This window comes from Falco rusticolus, chromosome 4 (genome assembly GCF_015220075.1).
Source record: "Falco rusticolus isolate bFalRus1 chromosome 4, bFalRus1.pri, whole genome shotgun sequence".
NCBI classification, from domain to species: domain Eukaryota; kingdom Metazoa; phylum Chordata; class Aves; order Falconiformes; family Falconidae; genus Falco; species Falco rusticolus.
Genome location: NC_051190.1, coordinates 71,380,808 through 71,406,680, shown reverse-complemented (window position 1 = coordinate 71,406,680; position 25,873 = coordinate 71,380,808). Strand labels below are relative to the sequence as shown.

Here is a 25,873-nt window from a genome sequence, read left to right as displayed (position 1 = left end):
AATGGAGTCCCTGAGCCCGTGAGCAGAGGTCCCAGGTGCAGTGGGTCAGGACAGCTGAGGCATAGTGGTTTCTCAAGGCCCTCACATAGAATTATTCAAGTTTTGAAAAACAGCAGTTGTATGTATTTCAGTAACGTTCAGCCATTATTTTTGCCTTCCCTCAAATTAGGAATCTGCTCGCTCCACAGGAGGCAGTTGCCATCCCCTTCCTTGCCAGTCACTCCTCTGTCATTTTGCTGTCACTAACCACAGCACAGCTTGTCACATGCTGTGCTGGGCATTGAATTGTCCATTTGTTGGCAGTGTTATTGTTTGACATGGTTTTGACACTTAAGTGATCCTTGGAATAAGATCATCTATAATCTCAGGGTGGTACTTTAGGCATTTTGTCTGCGGGAACGTCCCTGTACCTTTCTTTCTCATTCTTCTTGAAATAAAATTGCTTTTAATTTTGTTCTAAAAAGTGCTTCAGTGCTCTTAAAGTTCAATAGACAAGGTGAATCAATCAGCGCTTCACTTGTCCCATTTCATGTCTGCTCTGTACATAAGGTATGTTCCCAGATGAGCTGCGCCCACACTCTGCCCCACATACCATTGCTCCATTGCAGGTGGCTGGCCTGGGACCAGGCAGCAGTCTGTCATGAGCATCTCATAAACAGCTCAAAATAGTATGCTGTTATATAAAAAATAATTCAAAAGGTGGCCTAATTTCAACAGGATTGTTTTTTCACTTGTCTACTCCTTGCCCAAAATCTGAAAAAAAACCCAAACCCACCCTGTGAAAGCAAACAAAATGTTGCACACTAGAACAAGTAAGTGATGGCTGTGGCCTACTTGGTAGAATGAGGTGGTAGGGTTTGTAGCACCGCTTATCTTAAATATAGAAAGTCCATTTCCACGGAGAATGCTGCCGAACTTTAGGAGGAGAAACTGATACCTGATGTGATTATTCATTTTTCTTGAGCTGTTTCTTTTGTTCTTGAAATTGGGAAAAAAAAGAAACTGACTTCAAACAACAATGAAGCAAAGCAACACACCAGGTTTTCTCATTCACACAGTAAACGTAGCTTTTAATCTGAAAAGTTCTTTTTGATGAATCTTCAATTATGCATTGAATTTTCCAGTGACCCCAAGATTAGGCTCAGATAAAACCTTTGCAACCACAGGCACATTCTTTGATTCTCTATGTTTTGTCAGCTTTTCATAAAGAGTAGATTATTTCAGGTCATGAATACAGGGTCTTTACTTTCTCACACTAGATCCTTTAAAACTCTAATGAAAGGGAACCTTTTATAACAGAAAGCCAAAGCTATATTCGATCAGTGATCAGCTATGGCTTGATGTGTTCTCGGATGATAGCAGTCAGTGTCTGGTTAGGTACAACAAAAGGATTCCAGAAAAATCCTGCATCTCACATCTGTCTGAAACTTTTGAAACCAAATGTTATAAAGCAGCAACTAAATTCAAATTAAACTTCAGGTTCAGGTCAAACTGCTTTGACTTTTTAATTATATGAGAAAATCACTTGCAAGTTAGTGCTGTAATTTGCCCACAACTTTTTGTGGCATATTTTAACATAAATTCCACATTTGCTTGTTTCTGTTTCTTCTGCCTTCCTTCTTCCTTCATGGCACATGACAGATGCCTAATACATGCATGCCAAACCATTTTAAAATACATCTGGCATGCCATTACAATTTTTGTTAAATCTTAATTCTTTTCAAAATGACAAGCATTTTGTAAGTTTCAAGATATGTCCATCACTACAAATGTATATTTTTGTTATTAATTGCAGATTCTGTTGGATTCTGTTGAGGTTTTTTTTTCATTTGTTTTATAACAAAGTACAGCTGACTAAACAGTTTTATAGCCTAATTTTTCATAAAAATTGTAATTGCCAGTGGCTATACAGTAATGCAGTATTTTCTTGAGACTTGAGAATTCTTTGGTGGATGATTTAGGTGATTGGCCAGCACATTTAGACATTTTATTTGACCTTTTTAGACACTTTGTTGTGATGATTTGTTTGCAATGAGTCCCTCTTAGTCCTTCAGCTTTATAACTCAAAAGAAAAGTGTATGTGTGTTGGACAGTAAGTGTCAGAGAAGCTGCTACACTTCTCATTCATCAAGATGTACAGAAACTGCTGTTGCACAAAAGGAAAGCTGTGCAAAAAAAACCATCTAGCTGAGGGAGAAAGCTGTTTTACTTATTTGTGAGTAAGTCCATCCCAGCATAGGAAATGTCTGTGTACTGCTACTTTCACTCTGTAGTGGACTTTTTCAAAGGTGGTCTAGATATAAACATTAGTGATGTACAGGATTAACGTTAGTGCTATGCAGAGCTTAATTTGATCTTGATAGATTAGGAAACTCTGTAAGAAATGACCAAAATGCAGACCAAGTTCTGCATTCATAAAAAGAATAATTTTTTATACCTAATATACAGTGATAAATTTACCCAAGGCTGGTTTTTGTTGTTTTGTTTTGTTGGGGTTTTTTTTTTGGGGGGGGGGTGGGTTTTTTTCTTTTTTTTTGTTTGTTTGTTTCTTTTTTGTCTTAATAGTCCCCTATGCCTGGAAACTAGCTCCCATTAGCCATCTGTCTTCTTAATTTCCCTTGAAAATTGGAGTCTGAGCTCTTCCTACCATAGGAATTCTTGACAAGTTATGGAAGACTCAGTCCTGTTTATTTTGTGTATCCTGAACTCCAGCTGCAACATGTTAAACAATACTTCATGCCTGCCAATAATAATCTCATTTATTTATTTCTAATGTGTTAATCTTCTAAATAATCCAGAAAATGAGACCTATTTCAACAAAGAGACAAGCCAAGCCTTTAAGGAAAAACATAATTTTGACTTAACAAAAATTACTATGACCACACAGTACAAAACAACTATATCGGTTTAACAAGACACTACATGTTAGCTGAGTCCTCTCCAATTTTGAAGTAAAACACGTTAAATCAAACAATGCTAAACCTAGCCTTTGTGGTGTTTTAAACATATTTTAAAATGAACGTGTATGATCTCCACACAGTATGGCTTTGTTTTATCATCAGATCTTGGCCTAGCCACAGCAAAGGGTGTTCCAGAGGCTTCATCACAGCTGGTGCTAGCCAGGGAGCCACAAGCTCTCCTTTTGGGCCTTTCTTATAGCCAGTGGCAAGCAATAGGCAAGAGGAATTCGTTAAGGTCACCCTTAAAGAAGTGCCCAAAGTGAGCTAAGTTACTATATAGGGCTGCCTGTTGCTGTCAGCCAAAGAGAAGAATCTAAATGATGTGCTAAGGGTGGACATCTTACTTCTAGGTGCCTATGCCTAAGGTTTCATTACATTAATTGTCTTCAGGGTGTCCTAGTTAATCTGTTGTGTTTCAGTTCCTGTCCAGAAACCTGGCAGGCCAAGATTCAGACCTCTTCTTCCACTCTTCTTCATGAAAAAGGGAGGATTTAAGGTTTTAACCATTATTGCAAAAATCCTGTTGAGATTAGGTTATGGATTATGTAATTATACATTTACTTCTGTATGTTCCACTTACAAAACTGCTGATGTTCCCCTAAAATAACAATGTTCATACAATTTTAGACAAGCAAGGATTTCCTTGTAGACAACTTGTCATAGTTTATCTATGCTGTACTGTATGCTGTGCTTGTGCAAAAAAAAAGAGTATCAAGGAGCAGCTCTGGAATGTTTCCAGTAGTGATAGAAATAGAAGGAAAAAAGAAAAGTGTCAGAACACAAAGATAAGAAAATAAAGGCTGATGGATAGAAATGTGTTTAATAGGATAGGAATATGAAGAAAGATAGTTTCAAGAAGAACAATTAGCCACCTTGATAATCAAATAAACCAGAAAGAGCCTTGTAAACAGAGTTTATTGGATTTATTATTTTTTTTTCTTATATTTAGGTAGGGAGATAATTTCAAAAGGAACAAATAAAATATAACTCAAATAAGACAGCATGTCTTCCCATATATTGTTTTTCACACTGTAGATTACAAGCTAGGTAATGCTGACACATCTCCACATTTTATTCTGTTTCTCCATGAATATTTCCAAGCTGTTCCTCCTCTATCATTTCTCAGCAATTTCTTCTCAGCACTAGTTAGAGACAGGTATCAAGACGTATTGGACATCTCTCTTGTTTTCTTCAGTATGATCAAAGCATGATCAAAGCTGAACTTAGACCCCAAGCAATTTGCTAAATGCTGCTTACTGCTTTGTGCAGGTTTGGCTGTAACACTCAGGATAGGAAAGCATTATCCTTAGAAAAATTGTTGGATCTACCATAGTATGTTGCTGTAAGAGACATGAAATTATGTGCCCAGCATTAATTCATGTTCTTCCTGCTCAGGAAATCTTGTGACTTAAGGAAAGCCTATACAGCCTTGCTAGTGTTCAGTATGAAACTACATCAGTGCCTGCGGGCAGTTATCTCGTTGAAATGGAGCCTTCCAAAGCCAAGAACATAAGCTTGGAAAAGCAACACCCTCTGATATAAGTATTCCCATCTTCCTTGTGCATCAGACACAGAAAGAATCATATTCTGCATAGTATATACAGTGGTCAATGGGCTGCACGCATGTTTTTTAAAGCAAATACAAATGAAAATTGCTGAACTCATCCATTCTGGGTAGAAAATAGAATCATGGATTAATAATCTTTATTCTTAGGACACTTAAATTTGTAGCATAAGGAAATTCTGTTATTTTCTGTTTGTTTCATGGTACTTTAGATTGTGCTTAAATGTTACTTAGAACAAGACGTTTGTGTCTTTTCCAGAATTTCTTGCATCTCTGCTGCATCCCAGTTTTGCTGCCGTTATCTTATTGCAGCTATGATCACAAAACATGTAAAAAACACCAACCCAGTCTCCAGAAAGTCAATCAAATCACGGCAGAGGTTTTCCAAAGTAACAGCACTGGAATGTATCCCCTAGAAAGCAAACACCACTTTCTGTCTTTAGTGGTTTTACGTCATATTAGGCATTATAGCACATTACGTTAAAGAAGCATAATGTTAATGGTTAAAACAGTTTAGCTAAACCAGAACAACTATGTGTAGACACTTTGATTTCTACTGAAGTCTTAACTTATACCAGTTCAGTTTCTCTTTGGTTTTCTAAGCCAGATATAAAATTATATATAGTATCTATTTTTACAGTTGTCATGACTTTGCTGTAAAGGCACATTTTTGTTTAACACGTACAATTTCTGGTCTTTGTACCAGCTCAAAGGGTTAATGTGAAAACCACATGTAGATCTACACTGAGATCTATGGAGGGCTAAATGTGATAGACTAGATAAACTTTTTAAGACAAGGCTGCGTTACTTAATGTTTTATCTTATCATCTGTTGCTGTCACAGTGCTGTGGCAGTGTGACAACTAGGGCACACAAAGCTCCTGTGATCTGTCTTTTCAACTACCTGTCCTACATGGAGTTACCCCAGCAGCTGCAGCCAGTAGTGCCCTGCAATCTCCTCTACATTGCTCACTCTTATTTAGTGTGAGATGGGTCGCTGTGATGGATGGGAAAAATAGAGGTCAAGTTGAAAGACTAATATCCTTGTACATTTTGCATTGAAGTACCTGGAGTTGTTCTGCCCCCGAAAGGGGGGGCGGGGGGTAGAGTTTGTGTGTGTGTGAGTTTAGTAACTGCCAGCATCGCACAGCTTTAGAGAATAATAGCCTGCTTGACCTGATGGTCTTGTGTTTGCTTTCAGTAGGGTTAGGAGGAGTCAATGGGCTGACTAATTGAAATTCTTCTAATCTGGCAACTTTATGCTCTTCTGGTTTTAGCAACAGTCAGCTGCCTTGCCAAGCCAAATGGCATGATACAATAGAGTACAATATTGAGCTTCATGATGGCCACTGCTTGATGCTTGCATTGTAAGCTTACCACGGCCTCAAGCAACTCAAACTAAAATCAATACTGATGACAACTGTTGTAGTGTTAGGTGATATTTTAGAGCAGAAGAATGAAAGACCTTAGCTAACATGTTTAGAGTGCTGTCATCCTATAAACAGAGGGATTTGATTTTTGTGCACTGTCATCCATTTACTGTACTAAGCAGTTGATCAGTCTTGGAAAGACTTACTGGATTGCCCTGGATCCTACAGAATATTGATAGCAAAACCAGATACTGAATTCAGAATCTGTGGGTTACACTTCATAATATTCTCACTCAAAGACCACTTTTAATTCCTTACATGCAATTGGAAACCAATTTTTAAAGCGTTAGCTGAGCAACAACTTTATAAATCATCATGAAACCAAGTAAAGTTAAGCAATGGCTTAACCTCAAAATCTTAACAAATGCTAAGGGAATGAACCCACAAATCAAGAAAATCACACTCCATTACTGTGAAGAAGCTGAGAAGTTCAGAGCATGCTGTTCCTAGAAAAGGTAGAGAGATTTTTATGGAGATTCCTCTGAGCCTCTGGAGAATCCTTTCAATCGTACTTTCCCTTATTCCCTTGCACAGTCACTATATGTAGGTCGTTAATCATCTGTTCAGAAATCTGCATTATGTACAGGAAAAAAGCTTAGGTTTGAAGAACCATGTTCCTGGCCCTTAAAACAATCAGTCTTCTGGTAGACTCATATTCCAGATGTAAATGGAGGCCCAAAACAGGAAAAAATCCAGTGGCTCTACTGAGCTCACTGTAGGCTGTAACCCTGTTGTGCTCAGCTGTCCTAAACATTATGTTCTCCCACTTTGCAGGAGCGTATTAACTCGAACCCACAGTCATGCAAATAGAGTGATACAGCTGCCAGGCTATAAATGACATACTTAATAGGGTATAGGTGGTGGAGTGACCTTGGATCTGTAGGTGCAGGTTAGCCCCAGACCATGCAGCAACAGAGGATTTCTGTTCTCTGGCTGCCCAAAGAGGAGAGCAGACACATGGAAAGGAGATGTTGCCAAATGGCTTGTAAAGATCTCTTATGTGGAAACAGCTATCAGACACCCTGAAGCTCCTGGATGAGAGGAACCAGATCAATAACGGTCCAAGGATGGCTACAGAAGAACAGTTTTGGGTTTAAGAATGGTCGAATGAGATTAACGTAAGTACAGTAGTGTATTGGACAGATAACAGGGGTAGTAGTGAGGAGGCATAGGTTTGACCTGCCAGATTCAGCTGATTTGCTCAAAGTCAGAATGTTCCATCATCGTCACTGGCAGACAGTTTTATTACTCTGAAATAAACCTTGGAGACGGATGAAAATTGCTTGATTCCTTGCTTAGTTGACTTTAAAAAAGACGGGTGTATATATCGTCATAGATTTCTGATACATCAAATATCATCTGTCCTAAGAAGTACATGCCTTTGTTCATATACCAAATCTATATAACTAGCAAAATTAGCAGCACCCCACCAAGAAGCAGAAATGGGCAGCTAAGAAATCAGCCTTCAGTATGTCTTATTTCCCCCTCCAGCTCGGGACTTCAGATTGAGATATGTTTTACAGAGTGAATTACAAAACTTGCAGTCTCTGATGGCATCCCTGTGAACAATATAAAAACAAGTAGTATTGGGTTGTCACAGCAAGTTTTAAGTTACTTAAATGCTACGTTCTTCAAAGATCATCAAGTTCCTGTGATTCTATAATAATTTTTCAGTAATAGTAATAATAATATGTAAGCACATCTGACTTTTCTAAGCTAGTATTTGAAAGGTAGTGGGTTTTATGTAAGAACAATAAGATACTCAATTTGCATTAGTATTAATAGTATGGCACAATCTACTTTAATCAATAAATGTATTTTTATAAGGCTGGATGTGCTACAGCTTCAAAATCACGGTCAGTGCCAAAATAGTCATTACCTAACATGTACATTGGGGAATACAAGGGAAGTTCTGCAGTTAACAACTAAACTATTTTAAAATGGCATGTTTACATGGAGGCTCTGAAAACACTATCACACATTCTGTTCTGTAATGATTAATCTATGTAGTGCATACTCAATAAGAGTAAAAGAGTACATAAATCTCTGCTGTAGATGTAGTTATACCTGAACGTATGTGTTTTTCCAGTCTGCTTCATCTGTAGGAGCTGTTTTCATGCACTTGTATCCAGACCTGTTTTGCCATAAAACTACAACCGTGCCATAAACACTGTCAAGTTAATAAACCAGCATTTCCGTACCAATAGTGCTGCATAGATGTTCTCATACCCATGTGATAGTTTCATATTAATCTGAAGAATCAGCTAAAAATATCTTGGGTTTTGGTAAACAAGGATTCCTCCAGTTGCTGCCATATGACCTAACAGCAAACACTCATTTTATCTTAAAGCATTCCTATATGTGAAGTAATTGCAGGGTTCATTGTCTATCTTTTTGCAACAAATGCATGGTTTTGCCATAAAAATTAATTCATCCAGTAAAAAGAGGGGAGAAAAGAACAAAATTCAGTGCCAAGTTATGATTTTTAGGCTGATTGCTGCTATTTAGGTCATCTATATCCCTGGCTTCGCTAGTATAGCTATGTCAATCGGGAGGATCAAATAAGGTATTGCATTTTATCCCTTAAAGATGCATGAGCATACAAGAAGTGAGTTTGAATTGGGGCTTTTAACCATCTGATCAAAACACAAGAGTAAAAAGAAATGATGGCTTTTGGAAGGAAAAAGCAAAGCTTCATTTTCCAAGTCCACAGAATGAAATTCTACTTTTTTGTCTGTCATTTGCCCTTTGTTCTATGTCACTTCATAAAAAATGAAAGTTTCTATCCAGGAGGTGCCAGAAGTTCACATATTTTTCCTCCATTTTACCATAAATTTTTATGTATCTCTGCTTTTGCAGTCAGAGATACTAGTCTCTTTTCCATCTCATATCATGAGAGGCGTACATGTATGTATTACAATTTTGTTTTCTCATATAGAAATCTATCACAATAGAAACTGTGTAAACCTTAAATTTAGATACTGGAAAACAATGTATTTCATTATGTTGCAGATCTCGATGGTTAATATGCAATAGTGAAAAAAATAATCTTGAGAAAGCATCCACAATATGGTTACAAACACTCTAAACAGCAGTCCCAGTTTGTGCACAACATTGTTCCTGTTAAAGTTGGCATCACAGTCCCCATGGATTAGGACAAGATTTTTATTCATCGTAATTCCTTGAGGTTTTTTTCTTTTTCCTACTCCAGAAGAAGCTTACCCAACTGTAACTAGAGACATAATACAGTAAAATAAAACCAAAGATAATACAGTCTTTATGTGTTTATCATGCAAAAAATGACAAAATTTTTATTGTGTTTTCACTTTTATTTTTTAAACAGGATTCCAGCAGGAGAAGTTATTTCATGTTTGTATTGTGTATTGTATTTGGGAAAAAAAATTACTTGATGTTTCTGTCCTGTCATTCAGCACCTAATGAGAAGCAGACAAACTTTGGAGATGTTAAAAGCTTTATACATGTGAGAATTTGGGGAGGAGTTATAAATATAGAGTATAATCTATGTATCAGTTGGGGATTTGAGCACAAGAGAAGTTTGGGGAAAGGTCCACTGAGAGAGAGCTCGTTTTGGGAAAGGTTTGTTCATAAGACAAATATCCTCCCATGGGTTTAGCCTTGCCTGGAACAGCAGATGTGCTGTGATAATCTTAATAAGATTTCTGCACCTGAAAACATTTCCAAATCCTTTTTTTCATCTATTTCCCTTGGTGGCTTTTTAAAAGAACTGTCAGTTGATTTTGCAGCAGAGAGTATTTTCAAAGTTGACAACACTGTTTATTGTCTCTGTGCAAAGAGAGTGAAATCAATTTCTCTTGAGTATTCAAGGCCTGGGGTCAATGAACTGAATTTCGATTATGGAAACTACAAGTTACTTACACTTGTTGTCATTTAAGGAAATAATTTCTCGTATTTCATTATTTTTTGTATTTGGCATTCTTATCACTGCACTGTTGTCCATGAAGTGATCGACCCTAGACTAGTAGAAATCTGAGCGGGCAGTTGTCACCAGTGTTATTTGGAAGAGCAATGTTCTTGTTTGCAAAGCTGGATGCTAAACACTGAGAAAATATCAGATCAAAGGGGATTAATTCAACGGCCTTAACAGAGTGGTTGGGACCTTTGCTGAAGCCCAGCATTTTTTAATGTGCAGAATATGATGTTCTGGCTTCAACTGTAACATAGTAACAGTAAAAATTACAGTTAGTGCAAACTGGCCTGAAAATAGGTACATGTGACCAAGTAGTTTAGGAGGCACTGATGTGTCATTGAAGGGAAGAGTCAAGAGTATGAAGCTGTCAAAAAGACAATTATGAGACAGACAAACTATGAATCCTCTGCTCCTTCTGGGGAGCAGTTACTCCTCAGTAGGGTGACTCATACAACTAACTGCTCATCACTGGGAATTAATAGCTCAAGCCAGAGCATGTACAGGCCTTTCCTGATGGCCTTTCAGTTGCTTAATTTGCATTTGTTTGGCAATTTAAATTATATGTGCAAGTCCTAAATACTGTTACTGTGCATGAACAGAAATTAAGACTGGAGCTTGTATATATTCAGCTATATTGTATATATTCAGCTAGTCTCAGCTGAAAGTGAATAGCTATTTAATAAATTATTAATGGCTATGTCAAGTAAAAGACTGCTGCTGAAAGTTAGAGGAACCTTTTTTAGGGTCACCTTTCTTTCCTGTGACCTCCGTGAATCTTGCATCCTCTTATACTTATTTCTACAACTACGAGGAAATTATTTAAGTGCCCTTTGCAGTGGGAATACATTTGAAAATAGATCTTCTACATCCTAGGCAATACCTCCTTTCTTTCACTGCAATGTAAAGGATGGCTTGGACATTTTCACTGTATGTACTTGGTTAAAGAAAAGAAGAAAAAAAAAGAAAAATCAAATAGGGCTGACCCTACTTTTCTTTTTTAAAAGCTCCTGTACATCTGTGTGAACTAAGCTTTAAGAATGCCAAGTAAATCCCTTTGTAGGATTTAGTCAGAGAGAGGCATGGTTCTTGGATGTTGTTAGTGCCTAAGCTCAAACTTGATGTCCACAGTCAGTATAATTAAAACCGAAGTTCCTGTGTGCACAGGTGCTCATGAACTTTTCAGTAAAAAGACAGGTACCTCCAGGATTAGGCAGTACCTGAGTAGGGGTGCATGCTTGCAATTTTTTATTAGATTCGTTAACGCCTCCCACGTCCTAGTTTAGCCTCTCAGATTACTGGGTTCTTTTTTGTTTATCCACTGAATATGTTACTCAGCTCCTTGCTCCACAAGCTATCTCACCGACTTCACATTAAAGAGCAGAGCAGCACTGCAGGGTTTCAGTTGTCCTGATTCAAGGTTGAGGAAATATGGACAAAAGCAGAGGAAGTGTACATGAATCCCTTCAATTCCTCCATAGGTTCACTTCCATGTTATAGTTAGAAATATCTCTTGGCTATGATAATGCATCTTTATTTTCCTTTTCTCCCCGTTGTTGCAATGGTGCTCTGCAATCTGCTGGGTGATGAGCCTTGCAGGCTGGCCTTGATCTGGTGAGAAAAGTGCATGGTGGACGCATGAGCTGTTGCACTGAGATTAACTGTTCCTGTTTTCTGTTATTGCCCCTTTTACAAGGCATTTAACACTACCTAGATCAGTAGACCTTTCTTCTATCTTTCCAATTCTCTTTTTTAATATTAGCGTGGAGTGCTCTACTCACAGTATGGTGAATGGTAAAAAACCATGTGCAGTCATTGGTACTGCTGTCGTTATTGGTTTTACTATTAATAACAATAATAGTAATTTGTTTGAAGTCCTACCGATCACTCGATAGCTATCTTCCAAGAACAAATAAAAGGGATGGTCTCTGGCCTCACAGACCATGGCACTCTAAGACAACCAAACAAATAGTTCAGTGGGATGGCGCAATGAAAAGGATGACTGCAGAAATAAACAATTTTCATTATAGTCAATTCGGCAAACAAGCATGCTGAGAGGAAATTTAAATGTGGATTTGAAAGAAAATTTCTCAAAAGCAAGACCAGAGAGATGTTGTATGGAGTAAGGCATGGAGGTGATTTGAAGGATTGCCAGAAAGGCAGAAAACAGTGGGAATATTGGAAGAGTGACATAAATTTATGAAGCCAAATGACCAGTGGTCTTCCGGTGTTTCTCAAACCTAGGGCTTCTGAATCGCTTCTTTGCCTGTGGTAGTGGGTAGAACAGCACTTCTCCTTTGTGCAAAAGGATGCCAAAGAATCATTGCTTATCATCATGTTAGTACTTGCTGTGATATTCCAGTTTGTCCAAAGTAGAAATCACACCCAAACAGAAGTTGGCTAGTTTATTGAAGAGACTTTTCCCACAAAGGTTACAGTGTTATTAAAATACTTTCAGTCACTGATTTGGAAGCGCTGCCAACAAGTTGCTTTTGTTAGAGAGACAGCTGTCTTTTCTCCTGACAGGAGCACAGCATTAGTGGCCTCTTGATACCAAGTTTAGTAAATGGATGGTCTTCTGTAATACTTTGATATGATGAGTGTTCTATTCAGACCAAGATTAGAATATTGCAGGGTTATTTAGCATCCATCTGTTTCACTTTTGGCTGATTCAGTTGCACAGGGTGGTTCAAAACCTCTCTCCAAGCTAATGAATCAGGCTTTCAGAATGTGTTTATTAGCTAGACCTCACAAGGGTTTGTGGCCGTCTCAACTTGAACCTTTTTTAAAAAAATACAACATTCAAAATGTATTCAACTAGTATTTCTTGTCTGTAGGCAACTGTGATAGTTTTATGAGAAAACCAAAGCAAAATTCATCATGAAGGTAATTAGAAACTTCAGAATGTCCAGATTGTATTAAAAAGAAAGGATACAAATTTTGTTTATTGAGTTAGAAGTAGTAAAACATTTGGAAATGTCTGTTCATTAAGATTATAAGAGTACGCAGTTGTGGGAAAGAGGCATCTAACATTTTTTCCAGCTTGGGCTGTGGAAAACAAGGAACATGCAACACAGGAAAAGCAAATGCTCAGTTGCCATCTGTGAAATGAAATGGATAAGACATAAGTTGCTATGCTAATAAGAGTGCCATTTGTGCAGCTTCCACAGATGACAGTGCGGCAGAGAAGAAAGGTGGAACGCTTCATGCTGGCTTAATTGTTGGCATTCTAGTCCTGGTCCTCATTGTGGCTGCAGCCGTCCTCGTGACTGTCTATATGTATCATCATCCAACGTCAGCAGCTAGTCTCTTCTTTATAGAGGTAAGACCAAAGAAACATATTGTGATACTAGTCCTGTCACTTAGCTAGGATGATTGGGGTTTCCAGAATAGAACTTTCTTAACTAAATCTAGAAAGTATTGTTGTGTTCATAGCGTAAACTTTTAAGAAAGCACCTCTCCTAGCAGGTGATGCTGTTTTGTTCTTAGCAAGTTTGTCACTCAGCTTCTTCTTTAGCTACCATTGCTATTTTTTATTATTTTGTTTGTTTTTACACAGGAAATATATCTAAAAGATATATCTCATATACCACCCCACCTCTCTTTCCTATCCTTCATTTTACTCATGATAGCATTTTTCCATTAGCTTTCATGTGCACTGGCAATTTATTTTGGGACACATATTTTTTCTGTTATTTTTCTGGGGGAAAATAAAATGTATGCTTTCTTAATTCTCTAGAAGAGCTGACAGTTTGAAACCTGTGTTGGCTGTTCCATACATTCATTTGTTGAAATCTTTTAACACTTTGCCTCAGAGTGTGGGAAAGATGCTTTTCACCTAATTTTGACATCTAAATCTAGTATTATCTGGCTTTGTTCTTTTTATTAGTGTAGTGAGAAAAAGACTGGTTTAGACCATGAGTCATCTGACCTGCTTGAGACATCTTCTTCAGGATTATATAAATAAGCATTTTTCTTCCTCAGATACCAATAACTACCTTAGGTGTAGACGCCCACATTGCAGATGCTGACATTTAGTCAGCTCAGCTCCACTGTACATGAGAATATGAGAAAGGAGCATTCGCCATAGGTGTTTGATTCTACAAAAAACTGAATACCTCTACACCTACTTGTGTTTTTTTCAACTCAGCAGTGTTCCTCTACCTTATGATAACCATAGAGTTGCTAAACATGAAAGAATATGCTGACTGTTCATAAACCTCACTTGTAGTACTCCCTTTCTTTTAAGAGCCTGGACACTTTCTAATGGGCAACAGTGAAGACACAGAACAACGGAAAGTGTTAGTAGGGATATCTAGGGATTGCTTAGGTAAAAGACTGGACCAGGAAGATACAGGCATTCATTCTTAGTGACAGCAGTGTGAATTGAAGTGAGACATGGACATGGATAGAATGATTAAAATTGTATTATAATAAATATACTTCTTAGATGCAATAGTAGTGACCGAAATCAAAAGGAATTGTTTATCAGTATTCTATGCTCAAGCAATGTAACTGTGTTAACCACCAGGGAACAGCATCCACGTAATAAAATCAATAGTTTTCTTTCATGTCTATGGAACTTTCCAAGCCAGTTCTCTATTGATGCAGACAAACAAAACTCCACTGAAGTCCTTGTACAAAAGAGAAGGATTTCTCCCTTTTTTTTTTTTTCACACACATATTGAATTTCTCTTCTTTTACTCTAGTAAAAACAAGTTTCTTATCTGTTATTATGTGACTGAAAAGGCTAAGTAAATGGCAACACCATTTTTTGAGGAGAGAAGAATACCAAATTAAAACACACATTTGTTTATTTTTGTTCTCAGTATAGTAATGGTATGTAAATTTATTTCATTCATCAACATTGTACTTATCATGCAAACAGTGGTGCCTCAGTCAGTTTTGTTAAACCTATTCCACTGAACTTAATCTTTAGGTGGTATTAATCACTCTTTGCAGTCAAAGCTAAAATATCTCTAGCAAGCAATGTAGGTGTTCAGAAATAATAGAAAACATAATTTTTCTGTTTCAAATAAAGGGGAAATAATTTAATAAGGACAGGATGAATTAAATCAGTCAAAATCAAGTTTATGCAAAAGTTGGTATAAACTACATCCGCTTTTGGTTACTAGCAAAATAGTGATACTTGTGAAGAATCAGTCATTTAACATAAAATTATAAAAAAATCTAGCTGTGAAGGGGTGGCCTTTCCCTGTGAGTGGTAAAACCACAAAGGGTGGAGAAAGGGATTACTCTGTATTTCAGAAGATTTCCACAAATTCAAAAGCTGTGAAGCCATTGTTAGTATCATAAGCAAGGAAGAACAGAATAAGGTAATCCATTCTTGAAATAAAATTCTTTAAGAAGTTTAATCATTTACTTTCCAAACAAAAAAGAAAATAATTTAACCAATTCAAAAAATAAATAGAATATATTATTCTTATATTCATCTGATCTATAGGATGTACATTATTTCAATGCAGAGGAGAATGTATCTTCTCAGACTTCCATTTTGAAAGTGAAGTACTTAAAAAAAATAAAAATGAGGCATAACTGGTATAAATAGGTCACTTATGAAAATGCCTTCCTTATTGGATTTGTGCAATTGAAAAAAAATTGAGTAAGCAGCTACAGATAACATGTTACCGCACATACCACAGCAGACAAGCTGTATTATTTGTGGGAAATGAATGAAATGTGGATCTGATGTTACTGTTCTGGGGAAAGAGCTCAAGCAGATTGCCATGGACTTGTCATGAAATGAGAACAAGCACGTAAATATTTCACAGTATGATACTGTTTTGTATGAGTCTTTTGATTAATAAAGGAAGTTGCACAGTTAAAACAAGATGTGACAGATGGACAGGCAGCTCCTTCATGCAGTTATCTAAAAAATTACCAGTACCCTAGTCTCCCATCAAGTCTTCTAGCCAAATCAAGATCTGCATCAGTTTATCATCAGTAATTAATATAAATCTAAGGCTGGATAGGATAAAGAATGAGGACCTGCCCCATTTGTGTTTACTTTTAAAGAAGCTACTTTATAGAGGCATCACATTGACGTTAAGCGTAGCATTCATTCAAAACTTAACACGATTAATAATTTTTTTACATCTAAGATTCTAGGACGCTGTCATGATTTTGTAGGTAAAGCATCATATCTGTCAGATTTTGTTGGGTTTTTTTAGGTTAAGGGCTGTATAAGGAATATTGAGTTGATTTGATTTATAGTCATAACTGATTACTGAATAATTAAAAGTATGATAAACTGATCCCATATCTGAGGCTTTAAGTCTTTTTCTTTCTTGTGTTCTCTGCAGATATCACTCAATATTCACTTATGTCCTCGCTCAGGTTTTCACATAGCTCATCTCAAATCCCAGTTGTGATGCCCCTCATGTTTGTTATATAGTGAGCACCCCCAGACAGGGATAAATACACCTACATTTTGATTGTAGTGTTTAACTTTGCACTGATAAATGCAATCCCTTGCGACACCTCAGAGCACCATTAAATGACATCCTGAGTGCACTAGCTGGTTTAAACAAGTGATACACAAAAGCCAAGAAAAACGCCATTTATTTCAAAAACAACTATTGTTCTAGAATAGCGTAATGTTATTCTGTGATTTTTTTTTTTACACTTAAAGTCTGAAGAAAATGTTTTCTTTAGTGGTTTTGTTCATAGCTGTTGAACACAATGCATATGTGCAGCCCCACCTGGAACAAAAATAGCTGTTTTGCACAAATAGCTTGAGAAGTCAATGCTATTCAATTTGTCCGTGATAGTGTATCATTTTGAAAGAATAAGATCGAAATAGTTCAATACTTTTTTCAAAAAAAGTTCCCCTTTTTCTTAAGCATGTAGAAGATTCAAATCAAAATGCAATGTTTTCTTCTTTCTTCCAGCCCCCACGCTATTCAACGTGTGTTTCATTGTTTAAGTTGTATGCTTCTCTGGTGACCTAAAGACGGAATTAATTACCAACTTTTAAAGTTGAGGGAGTTTCAATTAAAGTTCCAGTGAATGCAGGCTCTTTCTAAAAGCTGAAAGTAAACGTTGACTAAAGATTAGCTTGTGGAGTGACAGAGCAGATGTTGTATGCTTTGATATTTTATTTATTTATGGTTATCTTTATGGTATTTTCTGTCCCTTGAATTTTACTTTGTTTCCAGTTATTTCCCCTTTTGAATCAAGCTACATACCTACTCTTACCTCAAGGAATCTTGTCTCTTTTGAGTACATTTTGAAGTTGCACTTGTTTTTAAAAGCAGTGTACATGTCAAATAGTGCTTTTCATGTGTATTTCAACAAAGTGGAAGCTTATGTCATAAATCTAGCTTAAGACATGTAGCTACACACTAGCTATATCACAATTTAAAAGTAATTAATTTATTCACTAACTTGTATAGTATACTTGCATTCAGGATTTAAGGTTAGATGGCCAAGAAGCCAAGCATGATGCCCCTATTGTAGTACATTGCATGCCTGTGATATAGATCATAACAAAAGTGATATAGATATCTGGAGCTGGAATGTAAGTGGGGCAAAGAAATTCCCATATATGTCAGATGGATTTGGTCAAATTTCAATGAGTTTTGGGCCAAACAGCAACCTTAGTAGTATTTTGTATTTCGCTTCCTTTTCTTGTTCTATTTTTCTTGTGCTGATGTTTTTTTTAACCTTTATTGGCTTGCATTTGTGTGTGAACTTTGACACTGAGAGCCATTAACATCCAGGGAGCATTTAGCAAATCGAAAATCAAGGCATAAGGCAGACTGTGTTTTACTCTAATGTCTTTTGCCTGTTTGCACCCAGTTCTCTGTGGACACAAAAGGCTGCATGACACAGAAGTTTTCATGCACATGCTTTTTTTGTGTTTTTCTTACCTTTCTTATGTATATGTTAGTCCAAAGTCTTCTTAATGTTTGAAACATACCTCAGCTGTCATCACAGTGCTCTGCCTTTGGAGAACAAAGACAACATGATCTGGCCACAGCTGAGGAGACAGCAGAATTGCTGGCCAATATGAAGGCAGAGAGTCGGATGTTGTGATGTCTTTTTGCAGCTGGACACAGTGATACCATTGCCAAACATGCTTTTGTAGGGCTCAACAACAGCAGAATAAAATTCTGTGGCAGTTCTCTGCGGGTAGGGGAATTCAAGGAGTCTGAACTAACACTGCAAATTGGGACCATCTTAACCTTAGGCAAAAAGCCTTTCTTTTGTATTCAGCTTATAGGTACAAAACCAAATCCAACTTACTAACACATGTGGACTCTGAAACTGTAAGGATATGAGTGAATTCAGAGCCTATGTATTTCTTAATGGCGGCTGTGTATGCCTTAGTAGTAATTAATGTCACGCACTGAAGAGCAGTGTGGGTGTTTGTGGTTACAAATTATTCTTTTGAATTAAGATCCCATTTTAAAAGGTCTCAGCCTTTGCCTTGATGTTCTCACCCTCCTTGGAGGTTTTCTATAGCTTTATTGTGCTGATTCTGCTGCTTTGAAGCATACATGTACACTTACACACACATGCACATAACTGTGTCTTTTTTAGTTCTTTGTTTTACTTCACTTTGGATGTTTTAACATGGATAATTTCAGAAATCTGTTTTTCAAATGGCCACACAGAGAGTTGAACTGGTGCTATGGAGCCAGAGAGTGACCTTGGGAGAAAAAGAGGGAAGAAGGAATGAGCAGCTACAGACTTTGGCAATTAAGATATTAAGTGCGTGATCAGAGTCCAGGGAGTGCACTTCTACTCCTCCTTATTTAACTTGAAGTATATCTTTAGTAGTAAATTAAATAAGCTTGGGACTGTTTTTTAACATAAAGACCAACCAGCACGGAAGGATCTGCATTCCTGTTTTCTAACTCACAGTAGTTCCTGAATCCTGAGCCCTACCTGGAGTGGTCTGAAAAATCACTAATTGTTGGGTATTATTCTAATGGTTGACCTGTATAGAGGATTTCAGTATCTGGAAACATTCGCTGGCATGCAGATGTAGCAGTAAACTTTTTTTCAGATTTTGACCTTCTGCTCATCCCCCGTCTGCTTAGAGGAATGAAATAAAAGGATAAAATAGACAAAAAAGCTGGAAACAGCTCTTGGACTTTCAGAGCTCAGGGAATTTATGGGTATTTCTGGCTCACCGTTATACTTTTCTGCTCATAGCAGCACTTCACAAATAAGAGCCATCATTTAATATCCATCCCTGTTGTCCATGCACTGTTTCCAGGCTTCTGCATTAATGTCGCAAATGCAGTGTATGTCTTCAAACAAAGGAGAAGTACATAGGAGAGAGAGTAAAAAAGAAAGAAGGCATTTTTAAAAAAGAGTCAAATCCTCAGATGGTTTAGACAGGTGATGAAGCTCACACAGCTCTGCTGATTTCTTCTGGGATATGGCCCATTGGTGGGGTTTTGGTGGTTTTTTTTTGGGGGGGGGAGGGTGTTGTGTTTGTTGGTTTTTTTTACAGGGGATTATGCTTTTTGTGTGAAAAAGGCTTGACATGGTCATCAATTTGATTTTGCCCAGAAGTTCAGGCTCAATTGTGTTTCATGAAGATGACGATGAAAAAAGAGAACAAGTATCATTTTTCTCTTCTTTCAAAGTCCTGCGGTGTCCTGGCATTTGAGGTGTTGTCATTGATCTCACTGTCATTGCCTTGTACTGATAGTAAAGTTATTTTTTCCAAGGCTTATCCAGTTCAGCAGGAACCAGCAGCTCAGCAATCAGCCACAAGGGAGAAGCACTAAAATAAATAATCAACACTGACAATAAAAGTCAAAGGTGGGGAGGAAGGAGGCATTCTGTTTCTCGTCCATGAGCAGTCAGCTACTTAGATGAATGTAAGACTGCAGAAACATTGTTGTAACAAGAAGTGGTCTAAATTACAAAGAGACACTTTAAACAAGCGCTTCTATCAAAAAGAAAAAAAAATGAAGCTGGTAAATTATCCTACTGAATCTTAAGTCTGAAGCAATCTTTATTTCAGAACAGTTTCTTCAAAATACTGGATTAACATGGTGTCAGACAATGGATCTTTTCTTATTCCTGGAAATACATAGCAGTAGTACATTGTCAGATATTAGAAACTTCATCTATTTCTGACTCTGTTCTGCTAAATAAATTGAGTGTTTCTAGAAGAGGTTAAAGACTGATGCACAAATTATAATTGCATAAACAATATTTCAAGTAACTTTGAGCACAAAAATACATTTTATGGGCAAGGTAGTTGGTAACAGATACTTCCTCATTGTAAGAAAGCAAAAGGCCTGGCTACTGAGATAGATTAACAGTGGACCAGTGCATTTTAGACAAATGGGTCTTAATGGTATCAGGTTAATGTATGGTCATTTAGTAATAGACCTTACTATAGTTTTTTGCCTTTTCATAATCCATTTGAGTAAGTCATTACAATTTTTCTAGGGTTTTGACAATTGATCCAGAATTTGGATAGCTCTGTATTTACATATTTTCAGTTAAGAGGGTTAAATAGGCCTTGTTGGCAAAGTGTCGTTAAAGAATATGGCTTTTAAATAGATTTAAATGTTTTTGTGACCTTGAATTAGACAAAGAACTTGACAGTGACGGAAATGTAAGATGCAGCCTTCAGTAGAAATGGTGAAACAGTCCTCTGAATGATTGAAAGATCTGAAATACAGGAAAATAATCAATAGGTGGAGAAGAGAAAGTTACATCAGAGCATTCAGCCTAAAAAGGGTTCAGTGACCAGCTTTTGTGTGGTTTAGTGGGAAATCAAGTCTGCTAGGGAGCTCTGGAGAGTCTTTCAAGACTTTGAAAGATTGACCTTCTCATGCTAATTCAAGTGTTTATACTCATGTAAACTCAGTTTGAAAAGAGAATGTCTTGGTGAAATTTGCTGTTCAAGGTTTACTGCTGAATAGGAATGCTGAGTTGATCCATGCACAAGCACTCTGGGACTTTATGCTGGTTGAAATGTACAAAGGAACTCTCTGATAATCTTTTAAAAAAATTTTAGAGTGAGGTGTGTGCATGTGTGGCAGTATTGGGAAGATGACAGAGAGAGGGCAGATTTTTCATTATGTTTCCCCTTCACTGCTCTTATGACATTGCAGATCTTTACAGAATCATGTTCATTTCCATTTTTTCTGTACTGAATGAAAGATAGGATGACTATGGGATGGGGATAGTAGAGGGTAGGATGTAATAATATCAAATATGTAATACATGTTGCCAAGTTCCTTCTGTCCCTTACTGACAGAAACTTGTCTTCATGCATTTGTCTTCATATCATTTTTTATAGATAAAAGATGCCTTATAAGGCTCAAAATTCCTTCATGTTGAAAGATGTCAAAAGAAGAACACACTTGGAGACCTTTCTATGTGACAGTGAGAGGATACTCCAGTCGCCACCTTTTAGTATTCATACATAGAATCCTCTCCTCTTTTTTTTTTTTTTTTTCTCAGAAGTGAGACAAACTGTATCCATTCTGCCTCTACTGCAAGATTTCCACTGCAAGAGTCCATCTGAATATGAGGAAAAACTTTGAGGGTGACAGAGCACTGGGACAGGTGCCCAGAGAGGCTGTGGAGTCTCCTTTCCTGGAGATATTCAAAACCTGCCTGGACATGATCCTGTGCAACCTGCTTTAAGTGAACCTGTTTCAGCAGGTGTTGGACTAGATGATCTTGAGAGGTCCCTTCCAACCCTGACCATTCTGTGATTCTGTGACTCACACAAAGGCACTTACTCTAGCCTCTAGCAATACTCTAGTATTACTGTACGAAGTCAATTAAACTGCACAGCCAGCAACAACGGTGTAGGCAGGCATAATGTAAGAAATATGAAAGGTAGATCTCACTTTCGATGGATTATCCATCGGCTGGTTTCTTTCATTTTATTTCACTGATCTTCAATAGGAACTAACTTTTTTGTTTGATGTGTATCATAAATTATTCTTCTACATCCTGACATGTATCTTCTGCATCCTGGTCCTGTATGGTCACAAGCTGTTTTCCCTCAACTTATTTGCTTAAAATAATGAACCCAAGGAAGCTTTGGTCCCATTAAAAAATCCTAGTCCTGTTTTCCCATTTTGTAACACACTGAAAGGAAGCAGGGGTTACAACTCCTCTGCCACAGCTCAGAGGATTTCCTTTAAGAGTTCTAATTCTAGAGGAAAAACCAGATTTTTTTCATGTTAAATTGGATAACAAAACTAAGGAATTATTTAAAATACCCAGCTTGCTTTCTCCCTGTTTTGTTTTATTTGGGTTTGGCATTTAGGATTTTTTTGGGGGGTAGGGTTTTTGTATCTTCTGATTAATCTCCTTCACAGAGAATAAAGGGGAAGAATGCATTAGGCCTTTCCTGAGCTGCTTCAGTAACACAAGGAGCTTTGTATCTCACAACATCAATGAAGTGGCTTTTGTTTTTATCGATTAAAACTGTCATATCTACCGCTTTTGTGGGGTCCATACATAATGTCAATGAATTGATAGCTTGTCAGTGCTCTCTTTTAAGACTGGCAACCACTTACATTACCCACATGCACACAAAGAAGTTGAAATTAAACAGACTGTCACTAGGAATGGAAAATCTCATCTCAGGCATGAAGAGAAACCACCAAAAGCTGTAACTGTAGTATTTGGAGATAACCTTTGAATCTGTTGGTTTATCTCTGGAACAACAGCTGCTGTTTATCTTGTATGGCATTGTGAGTAGCTCAAAATGGTAGATTTAGCAACTAATCATGGGTACACCTTAAAATGAAATTAGGGAGGAACTTAATAGATTAAAACTGAGCTCATCCTTACATGCTGCCATTTGAGACTGTTTCTAATAATTTTTCTTACTATTTTTCCAGTGGTTTTTCATTTTCTCTTTTCATTAGAGACCTCTCAGTCAAATTCTTTTCTCATTTATACCAGTGTAAATCTGAAATAAGTCCTTTACATTTAATTGAATTATTCTTGATTTACTTCAGTGAGTGTGGGAACAGAATATGACCCTTTTTCTTTAACAGTAACCTAACTGTTCTTAATTTTGAAACCACTCTGAAACAAGCCAAGGTAGAAAAAAGTTTCCAAAGTTTGAATAGACTAAGTTTTCTTATTAGGAAAAGACATCCATTAAAGAGGACAGTGTCCTGCCTTCCTACATTGCAGGGAGCTGCTGCATTGAAAGGCCTGGGATTTCAAATTACCTGCCAAACAGAATTTAACTCTGAATGCCTCAAAAGTAACCTGACCCTGCAATGGGAGAAAAAGGAACCAGTTGCTTTTATAGTGTCTCTTCCTAACGGTGATCTCTGAGGACAACTTTGTGCTGTACCCGCAGACAGCTGTGTGGTTTGTTGGTAAGAAGATTCAGTGGTCCCCCAAGGTTGCTTTGGTGGCTGCTGCACAACAGCACCATGAGTCTCAGCATAATGTCATGGCCGTAGCTGTTCTGTGATCCCCAACACTGCCGCTCAGCAGCATGAAATATCCTTAGGGATTGAAAGGCAACCAAAATGGGATATTATGGCGAAGGAAAATCAAATGCAATGTTTACTTTCAGATAAAAGAAAGACCATAAAGTAAAATTGTTTAGATTTTGAACTGTCAATGGAAATACAGGCTGTAACTTAACGTCGTTGTTTCTCCTCTCGTTTTCCTGCAGTGTTTCTGTATAGATTGATGCATCTTCTAGGCCTCCTTCCAAGCAGATTGTAACTGTTGACAGTAAAGAAAAAGGAGTATGTGTCAGCATATTTAGCAGATAAGATTTCCAATAGGGAACAATCATTTAAGGAGAGCCTCTTCTGTTACCTGGCTTTAAGAAGGAGTTTTCCTGGTTATCTGAAAGTATTCCCTTTAACAGAATCTCAGCTTGATCGCCCAGTCTGAAACTTCCCAGATATCAATTAGTTTGAAAATACAGAATTTTTAAAGCATGTTTCCATCCCAGAGGTATCATAATCATACAGGAATTGTTTTATCCACCCTAGAAAAGATCTTTTTCTTCCCTGTTTATTAGCTGTTTTTAAAGCAGACACCAAATATCCTAATGAAAATTGATTAGAACTTCTAAGACCCTTGTACCTAAAGGTCATAAAAGTTTAAATGCAAAAGGTTGCTTCTGTTTGAACCATCAAATAAACTACTCAAGTAGAAATTATGGCACTTGATATATTCATTTTTTTGGCAGTCCTGCATGAGCATGTCAGAATTTTGTTCTGAATATTTTTTTAAAGCACAGTTTCTGTTGACTCTGCTACACGTTTTCCCCTGGAGTAGAGTATGTTAGCAAATATTTATGCGGAACTAGGAAGGAAGAGCAGTGGACAGATCCTTTAGGAGGTGGTGGATCAGCAGTTCTTTATATGACAAAAGTCACAGATCCACTGATAAACTATTTTAGACAGGAGCCGTTTCATCTTCTTCATTGCTGGGACTCACAGTATTTTTTTAGGTGTTTAAGAACAGCCATCAGCCACAGATTTAGAAAGAGGTATTAATTCCTCTGACTTTTGCTGCTGGTGAACTGTGCTTCTCCATTCCTGTAACAACTACACGGAGTGGGTTTTAGTATTAGACCGAAATTAGAAGGCATTGTTAAAGTTTTTTATTAATAATTTATTGTTGTACCTTTCATATTCTGAAAATTTATTTTCTTATTGTTGCTGTTACAGCGACGTCCAAGCAGATGGCCAGCAATGAAATTCAGAAGAGGATCTGGACATCCTGCCTATGCTGAAGTGGAACCAGTTGGAGAAAAAGAAGGGTTCATCGTATCAGAGCAGTGCTAAAATTTCTAGGACAGAACACCAGTACTGGCCTACAGGTGTAAGACATTTACTTTGCCTCTCTTTAAAGAAAAGGAGCCCTAAGCTGCTGTAGTCTGATAGAAAGAAGATTTTGGATAAGCTTTGTCCAAGAAGAAAAACTATCTAAGGTACCAGATTACCACTGCACAATAGTTTTTGTTAGTGGACTGAGACACAATGGTTCATGCAGAACACTTGTCAGTGGACACTGACGGTATCAGAATTATGGCACAAGTGCCATGTTATTGGCTTTAGGTATGGGGATGCACAGTAGTCAAAAATATAATAAAGCTTTGGTGCACAAGGGTATTGCCCTACGGTTCAAGTGTTCTTCTCTGGTATCTCAAAGATGGAGTGACAAATCTGTACCCTTTCAGTGAAAACAGCACTGATCAGTGTTCACAGGTGAGTGAGAAAAGTATCTCAGTGTAATGCAGGTAAAGAAGAAAAAAAGGAATTTTCCAATACTTCTAAAAATGGATGTGAAATACACTCACTTTTCAATTCTAAATTAACCTACCCACCTAACTGAGCAAGTCACAATGTATATGCTTTCCAGGAGTAGTACAATGTTTCTCGTACATTGCTGATTACTGTTCTTCTAAACAACTCATGGTATACAAATTGGTAAGAAATTAAGACAACAGAGAATTTTCACAGTGTTGAAATTATTTTATTTCATGGGCGTTCACAATGAAATTGGGCTGATATTTGGTTTCAATGTTTACTAAAAATTGATTATCAGGTTTGCTTCAAAGGATATATCTCATTTCTGAGCAGTAGGCTGAAGTAAAGGCAACAGATCCTTTTGGCTGCCAGAGATCTTATGGACCATATCTTAGGCAATGTGATACAAAAAATACAATTTTCAACAAATGGGTTTCTATCCTTTGCCATTTCATTGTGAGTCCTTACTGAGAAGCACCACAGACTTCAATGCACCCCTTCCAGACATTCAGATACAAATGTTCTTGAACCCTGCTGATTCATACAGTGATTTTGTTTAATGCACATAGTAGTTGCATAAATATATATATAAATATATTTTTTTTTTATAGCTAACACAAGGCAGGCTCTTGTGACTGTTAAGACAGCATTTTTGTCATCCAGACAAAGGAAATGGATTGCATTACTGCATATTTCCACGGAGTTGTAAAATAATCCTTA

General features: G+C 37.2%; 1 protein-coding gene across 1 annotated transcript in view; it reads left to right on the top strand.

Moving 5' to 3' along the window:
* The window catches only part of PLXDC2 (plexin domain containing 2), a 271,594-nt gene extending 246,579 nt beyond the window's left edge, over nt 1–25,015 (top strand). Inside the window, exons 13-14 of the mRNA XM_037385483.1 lie at nt 13,061–13,221; nt 24,572–25,015. Coding sequence (XP_037241380.1) covers nt 13,061–13,221; nt 24,572–24,688 — 278 coding nt within the window. The 3' untranslated portion in view covers nt 24,689–25,015. The remainder of the gene's footprint in view (nt 1–13,060; nt 13,222–24,571) is intronic.
* The last annotated feature ends 858 nt before the right edge of the window (nt 25,016–25,873 follow it).